The sequence below is a fragment of the Saccostrea cucullata genome, unplaced genomic scaffold (genome assembly GCF_032062105.1).
Source record: "Saccostrea cucullata isolate Sc308-1 unplaced genomic scaffold, CSIRO_AGI_Scuc_v1 ctg586, whole genome shotgun sequence".
Classification (NCBI taxonomy): domain Eukaryota; kingdom Metazoa; phylum Mollusca; class Bivalvia; order Ostreida; family Ostreidae; genus Saccostrea; species Saccostrea cuccullata.
Window position 1 is genome coordinate 201060 of NW_026931374.1, and position 8610 is coordinate 209669.

Sequence of the window (8610 nt, forward strand, 5' to 3'; positions counted from 1 at the left end):
TTGCACACGATTAGGCTCGTACTTAAAATATTAAAAATATATAAAAAGTACACTGTTTTTCCTATAGCAAGTGAGAGCTATTTACCTGTATGACCCATGTTGAACCCACGTGTGGAATAAATTATTTAAAATACTAATAGCCACGGGAGTTCTACCCAGGTAAACATTCCTCAAAAGTGTTCACTGTAAAACATAGGCAGGTTTTGTTTCAGTAAGTCAAAGTCGTGCCGCTTGGAGATGTTTGTATGTATTTGTTTTTAAGAACATGGGAGGGTAATGAGATCTAAGTGTCGTTCATAAAGTGTCAAACATTTTTAACCTTCATGCAAGACAATGAAACAGGTATTAAAAGCCACCTATAACACCTCCTTTTAACTTCAAATTCATTGAAACTATTATTGTAATTTTCAAATGCAAGAGTACCAATTTCTAAGTTTAATCATTTTAGATACAGGCAACTACACAACTTCATTCCATATTTTTAAAAACAGGTTTGGCGCAAGAAATATCTTTCCGCAAACGCGCCCGCCTATGATCCACCATCAGATTGTTCAAGTATCGATTTAAAACTATCTATTCTCTTGATTTACATTAACGAAACTAAAAGAAGGTTCGGTATAATCTTACTTTACATAATAAAATATTGATTAAATTAAATTAAATATACCGGTACATGTATTTATGTAGTTAACAATTCTCTTACAATCTATTTTTTTTTTTTGTTTAAAAAAGCAAAAGAGTTCCAATTACTTATATAATATTAGATCTGGAAAAGTTTGCCTTGAGTAGGTATTCAAAAATTTTATTTGGAAAACAATAAAGATTTTCTATCTTTAAAAAATATGGTGACAATTTAACTGTAATATTTTTAGATTATGCATCGACAAATACGTGATGCGGTTAGTTAAAAAAAAGTTCTCTTCCATCAAATGTAGTTAATTGTTAGTTTTATAACAAACAGTGACAGTCCCATCTTTGCCAGCCAAGTGTTTCCGATCCGAAATCTACTTTTTTAAACGTTGTCGGGTAGATCTTGTATCGAAAACACTTGGCTAACCAAGATGGGACAGTCCAAACGAATGGCTTAAAATTTAAAGGCCAAGAATGTTAACATGACAGAAATATGTACCCGTGATTATCAGAGCATGAAATAATGTAAAAATAACATGGGAAAGAATAAGGGGAATTCCAATGCCAAAATTCCCCAGTTTAAGGAAACGATTGAGGTAGGAAATGCTTATTTTCTTGATATTTTAACTTGCAGTTCTTTTTTTAAATTGTTCCAACGTCCGTTGAATTACATGTCTGTTTGCAATGCATGCCATTATGTTCGAGATGCTTTATTTTCGTAAGAAAAGATATATTACATTTCTTTCTTGAATGATGTGTAACAGGTACTAGGTTTTAGTCTGTATAGCAATTTATCTCAAGATCAATATTGACTTTGTCCAAAAGATGAGAAACAAATAACTCTAAATCACGGTTTTATAGGGCTATAAGCAATACAACTGATTACGCCGACAAGAAGATATCAACAAAAAGAGAATTTCATTCCTGAGACACCAACAGGAAAGAGGACATTTCAGATATCAACACTTACAGGAAAGTGGAATATCAATCAGATATCAAAACCTGCACGGAAATGGAAAAAGAAGAATATCATGTCAGATATCAGAAATAATGAGACGGAAGTGACTGCACACACGGCAAGGATTTTAAAAGAAAAGATAAGATTTATAAATATGGTAAGAAAAATCTCGCCTGCGTTTTTAAGAAATTGTTGTTTCAGTCGGATGTATTAGTTCAATAAACTGTGAGAGAACTTGATATATACATAAATAATATTGTATAATGTTTAAAAATGAATTTTGAGATTTGAAATTAATTCGTTGTTGGTTTGCATTCAGAAATCTTTTAGACAGGTTCTTAGAGATTGCATTTTATAAACTAAGAAAGTATTACTACATTTTAACCACAATTTTTTTATCATGACTTCAGCATAAAAACAGGAACAATGAAAAAAATTAAAGGTTTTATGATCAATGAATACACTCAATAAAAAGCTTTATTTTCCGACAAAAGTAAAAAGATCTCCTTCAGTTTTAAACGTCGTATATAAACTTTATTATCCTCGAATAATTTTTATCAGTATACATGATCTGTAGAGGTTCTGCTAGGGCTTCCATAATTAACTTCTCTCAAGTCTTTATTTCCTTTTGAAATAATACCGTTACAGGAAGATAAAGTAGAATCATATCATGTACATATTGAAGTTACTAGTCCATGTATCTATTAACTAAACGTAGATAGAAAATAAGTATGCAATCTTTTTATTACATAAAAGTAATTCCAAATCAAATTTAGTATGATCAGAAACTGACCTTAAGGGGGGGGGGGACTTATGCCCAAAAAGTCTTTGTGTGAAATTTTCAAAACTTTGACATTTCTTTCATGGCCACTTGCTCTAAATTTTTAGGTATTAAAACAATACCTTTATATGCTTATTTTTACACAGGAGCACGTGCAAAACCAGTGTGAAATGCTAAAAAAAGGATTATTTTCAGACATTACTGTTCTACCTCAAAAATGCGCTAAAAAGAACTAAAAATGGCAAATCACATTTAAAATCAACATGTATATAAATTATTTGACTTGTATCTTTAAAATAAAGGCAAATTCATTGTAATTCATCTCGCATGAAAAATTTTGTTATATCGTGTAATATAAGTTGAAATGAGCTTCATTTCTTAATATTTAATTTCATGGCAGACAATAAGATAATTTTCTCCCAAGAATAGACTTCACAATGATTAAATTTTAAAAAGTAACGTCACTTGTGACGTCACTTAACACTGCCTTGACGTAGAACGACATAGGTCCCCCCTTAAGTATTTTTTTGTCACGGTTTTACTCGATTTTCTGTCGTTTTTTTTTCTTCAATTAACATTTATGGCAATTTTCTATTCTTATGTCGATGCGATATATCCAGATGAGCTTGACTTAAAAGATACAACGAGTCTGTCACATCTGTTTCAAATCTGAATATTATTTTCCATTCCTACGTCGATACGGGAATTTCTAGTTTATATATCTCAGTTGTTTCGATACGCAAGAGCATGCTTTTCGTGTAAACAATTTCAAGAACAAATTAAGTAAATTATTGACAAATAAGTTCATGAACCAGGAATTTCAGCAGTCTCGTTTAAAGTCATAATTTCGTTAGTTCTCCGGTCGATAGAATGACCTTGTCAGCAAATACGATTTATTGTTTAGTCAAATGTTGACTGACAATTTTCCTACTAATTTTTAGTCCATTTTTATACACAGAATTGACGATGAATTTTCCCGTTTTTCTCCGATCATGACAAGAAGCACACGGAGGGTGTGACTGGTCGGCAGGGGATGCTCACTCCTCCATGGCACCCGATCCCGAATCTGATCTTTTGGAGGTCCGAGTTTTTGCTCTGCTCCTATTTTGTATTGTTTTATGGACTTTGATATAGAGTACTGTTTGTTATCTCCATTTCCTTCTCTATGCATTTAATTCTTAATCATTTTGATTATTTTTCCTTGCAGGTTCTGCACGTTTCGTGCTGCTTGTGTTGATACTATTTACCATTTCTTATACGTAATTCTTTGATTACCATGACTGAATATATAAAAAAGATGCTACTGCGATTCCCTAAGGAGGACTGTAGTGGTATTTATATATCCTGTGGTGACAGCGACGTGGATTGCAACTTTGTTCGCCACCAGGTTCTTCCTGTCCTAGAAAGGGCAGGTTATAGCTGCTTTTTTAGACAACGTGATGGCGATGTTGAACTTCGAATTGAAACAGCCAGAAGTACAATTCCAAAACGAGGCTTGCTCTTGGCCTTTGCCTCTCATCATTCTATGAATGAAGATTCCCAATACTGCCAGTATGAAATAGCTCTAGCAATGGACTTCAGTCGGCAGATTCTAATAGTGACTCTAGATGATGTACAAATTCCGTCGTTATTCAGAAATCTTGATAGACTGCCTGGGAGATTGGATCAGCCCTTTGATGATTGGACAAAGAAGCTTTTAAAATGTGTTGAGAAGAAAATTCATGGCAAGTTTGATACTCTGTTTTCATTAAGCTAATTTTTCTTATCACTAAGGGAAATTTACAAGTATCGTCGTCCATAGTTTCTTGATTACTTCGTATTTCTAAAATTCATCAAGTAAACATGGATAAATTTGTTTATAAAATGAAAATGATAACTTGATTATTCATGTAAAATATATTTTCATTTCAATTGTTTTCGATAAAAAATAGAACACAGAAAACCTAGCTTTGAAATCAACATGATCAAGGAGTTCTTGTGGAATATAGAAGGGAGGACTCTGTTTGAAATGATGGAATCTCACTCCAAAACTGTTAACGGCTACATACGTGAAAATGCGCTTCTAAAGAAAAGAATAAATGAAATTATCCACCTCCGACTCCAAGAATGTGAGACCTTGGAAGATGCAAATCAAAGACTCGAGGAGAAAGTCCAGGAAATGCAGGATAAACTTTCTAATCAAAATGGCTGCCCTTACTCATACGTGTCTGAAATTGCCACCCAGTGTGTAAAGCATCAAAAGGAAAATGAACAAGTAAAATTTTTATTTAAAACTTACGTCAAACCTGAGAAACCTCCTCAGAGTAAATATTCACACAACCAGTTAACAAGATCATGAGGATTAAAAGCATTATCCCTATATAGCAGCTGTATAAGCCAAGTCGTACTTTTCACGTTTATAGAAGCAATAGACAATTAGAGTATTGTTTTCTTAATGTAAAGTTTATGCCAAGATATTCTGGTACAAAAAGGGATGAATCCAATATCAGAGATATATCAGTTTCAAGTGAAAAGGAGTATTGTTGTAAAGAATGAAATTCGTGGTTTTCGAACTGATTTCCCGGTGATTTTTACCAACATCAGACACGGCTGTCTAGAATATTTTCCTACGGAAATTAGCCCCTCAAATGAGTCATTTTGAGCTTTTATTTTAAACTTTGAAATATAACAAATTAATGTCATCACATTTTCTTGACGACTTCCTTTACGTCATTTTGTCTCATTTTCATCATATCTTATATTCAACTTTTATTTCAGCAAATGAAAATTTAAAAAAATGAAAACCTCTTATTTAATGTTTAGGCCAGGAAAAAGCTAAAATCGTATTTTCTTCTTTACAAATATAGAAGTTCTCAGCCAACCCTTAGAGCCAAATTTGATTCGAAATTTCTGAAATACAACTTATCATGAATTATAGATAATCGATACTACATATTGATTATGTGAAACGTTTTACAATGACTAAAAATATTTTATTTGGAAAAACTCATTTTGTATTTTTTTTGGTAGTTGGTGGCAGAGGTGAAAACTTTACGAAAAGCCCTTCAACAGAGTAATGACAAGAAAAATTCGTCGAAAGATGGTGCAATAGATGCTAAAATGATTGATTGTTTGTATACAGTTTTCGCTCGAGATGACGACAGGGTAAGACCTAATAGGACCTCCTCCCCGGGGGCGGGGTTCAGGAGGGTACCATCAGAGGTTGTGGCCTTCTGTCGCCGGTACCAAGGTCTAATAGGTCAGCATTTCTTTTTGCACTTTTCAAAAAACTTTAACATGTTTAAGAAGTGACATAAATTTCATAAGCTTAAGGACATTTTTATCATGGAGTTTCTAAGATGATGTATTTCATCGTATTTCAAAAAGCAAAATGATTAATTTGTTAAGTCGTGAGATGAAAAAAAAAAATTAACAACGTACTCAACATCGTGTTTATTAATGATTTGTTCATAGATATTTATTTCGAAAACTTACCGGTAATTAGGATACATTGCTGATAATCAGTAAAATTATAATTATAATTTTCTTTTTTCTCACTGTAGGGTACGACGAAATTCCCTCTCTGGGACGCGAGCTCGGACTGACCTGCTCACAGTTGGATGACGTACAACGATACGTCACTTCCGGTCCATCAGAGATGTTCTGGCAGATGTGTAGACACTATTCTACAGAAATGTCAGAATCTTGTAGCGTCAATCACATGGTGGAGGCACTTACGAAGATTGGAATCAATGTTGAAAGTTAGTGTCTTTTATAACTTTATTTTTTATAACTGTGGAATGATAGACAAACAAAATGATGAAACTTAAATAAAAAATAATTGTCCTCAATGTTCTTTTTCGCAATTAATTAAATTTGATCGTTTCGAATTATTTCATTTTGAAATGTATTTACACGTATTTAATTTTCAATTCGAAAATGTATGTTAGGTCGACCAATGAATGAGTTGCATAAAAGACTACTGGAAGAAAACTTGGACCACGTCTACAGAAATATGAAAGACGTAGTAATTCTACTTCCTCTGTTTCTTGAAAAAGAGACAATAAGTTCAGCCCAAGCCTTATACATTGAAGCCCCAAAGTCCTGCAAACAGCGAGTAGAGAGACTAATTGAGGTTTTGATTACGAAGGAAAACGGCTATGATTCTTTCATCGAGGCCTTAGAAATGAGTGGACAGACTTCGCTAGCAAACTTTGTCTCCGAACTCAGAGGTATGATAAGAAGAACAAACAGCGGAATTTGAAGTTTACTTCTGCTATAATATGTATTTAAATATCAAATTTATTATGCTAAATATATCTTTATAATTTTGTGTTAAAATACATCATACAATAATTTTCCTTGTTAGATGTTTAAGAAATATTCAAGACTAAGTGAAAAAAAAATGTCGGATCTATCTTATATCAATTTTGTAGTAGTGTCTTACTTGGTTTAACATGTTTTATAATGCAAAAATCAAATTGCAAGTTAAATGTTTCTTGATAGAGAGTATAAATTCCAAGTTCCCTACTTTATGCAACAATGCAGAAAAGTTATAAGTATGGATTTTAATTTTAGACCAAAGCTTACAAACAACTTCGGTGAAGAGTCCTGGAGAACACGAAGATGAGAGAACCAGCCCTTGTTTTGCTGACGTCAGGAGTAGAGACAGAAATGAGGAAACAGACGTGAAGGTCCCAGCGGAATTCTTCTAAAACCTTAATCGCTTTGGTTGTTTTAGTGTTACATTTTCATTTTATATAAACAGATAAAAGAACGGAGATTATATATGCACATATATAGATTTTGTTATACAATTTTCACAATTTCTAACATTTCTAACACAGTATTACTGTAAATAAGTATGTAGGGTAAATTGTTGGGTATTGAAACGAGAAAAATTACACTCACTTTAGCCTGATATTTTAGCCTGATATATTTCCTTGTTCATTTAACATGTTTAATTAAGAACGAAGAATTTTATTTCTGCTTTTACTGATACATTATAGTTAACATTTCGAATTCTTTAAATAAATATTTTTATTTGTTTTTTATTCGATGACTTGTTTTTTATCTTTTCAATTGTATACATTGTATATGTATTTATTGTATAGATATGTTTTGTTATTATACTGAAGAAATTATATTTTGGTTTATGGTATGAAAGGATTGAAATATCATTTTTTGTGGAAAAACATACACTCTTTTTATATATACTGTATACGTATTACATTTGGCTGTGTATTCTTTTAAGCGCTTTTGGCGGAAAGCAAGTTCCGCTTATTCAAGTACAAAGCTAAATGTCTTGTAAATATACAAATAAAGAAGGATTTTATGATATACGCTAAATCAAATATCCTCTAATTAGTTCATTATTCAATTTCAGACGAATATCCTACACGCTAAATATAAAACATTTACAGTAGATGGAAAGGTCTGGAACAGTCTGTATAACATAAAGATACAGTTTCAGGAAGCATAGGCTTATACATACCGTGTAAAAATATACGATGCAGGCAATTTTTTGTTGGTCGTTTTGTTGTTTTTTTATGTCTGTTGCTAACATTTTTAGTTTAGATTTTTATTTTCGACAGTTGTTACATCAATGTTTCGATCAGGAAAATGTTATAATCAAGATGCTTTTTAGTCATAAACAACTATAATAATCGAATGGTTTTAATAATTTATGACGATAACGGATAAAAATTATATTTTACTGCGTATAACTCGTCCTATTTATAAACGCACCAAATGATATAAACTATGGCTGTTTAATTAGTGTCCTACAATTAACACCTCTTAAGATCAACATAGAATATGAAATTACAAATTAATTATTCACTCTAATGATATATTTCATTTTTATTGATAAATGTGTATTTCATATTGTGGCCTTATCATACTCATAGGGATTATTTGATTGATAATTTAGAATCTGCATAATGTTAGGATGTTTTCCAATATGGATCAATAAAAAAAAAAGCAGCTAAACGTGTCACTTCTTTGCAAAATCCTATTTCTTATTTTCTCCCTATTTTGGATTGTTGCTTTACAATGTATGACATCTATACTTTCTACTTGCTAATAGAAATTTTCACATAATTAATTTCATTTCAGTCAATAGATGATTTTTATCACACCAATCAGCCAAATTCAGCTGTCAATGGAATTTTTCTCTTCAAATAAGGATAAATATGCCAAAAATTGTATGATTTTTTTTCTGAAAAAATGTATGCATAAAGTAAATGTTAAACAGAATATA

The 8610-nt window shown here is 31.8% G+C and overlaps 1 protein-coding gene across 2 annotated transcripts; it reads left to right on the plus strand.

The window, feature by feature from the left end:
* Positions 1-1165: 1165 nt before the first annotated feature.
* LOC134232390 (uncharacterized) lies at positions 1166-8306 on the plus strand. 2 transcript variants are annotated; one of them, XM_062714340.1, is made up of 9 exons: positions 1166-1226; positions 1492-1745; positions 3328-3449; positions 3577-4093; positions 4301-4623; positions 5379-5607; positions 5912-6109; positions 6299-6580; positions 6927-8306. In XM_062714340.1, exons 4-9 carry the CDS (start codon positions 3646-3648, stop codon positions 7061-7063), a joined length of 1617 nt encoding a protein of 538 aa, XP_062570324.1. In that variant the 5' UTR covers positions 1166-1226; positions 1492-1745; positions 3328-3449; positions 3577-3645; the 3' UTR covers positions 7064-8306. The 2 variants fall into 2 exon arrangements, with proteins under 2 accessions (XP_062570324.1, XP_062570323.1); XM_062714339.1 differs by lacking the exon at positions 1166-1226 and having other exon boundaries at positions 1397-1745.
* Positions 8307-8610: the final 304 nt, after the last annotated feature.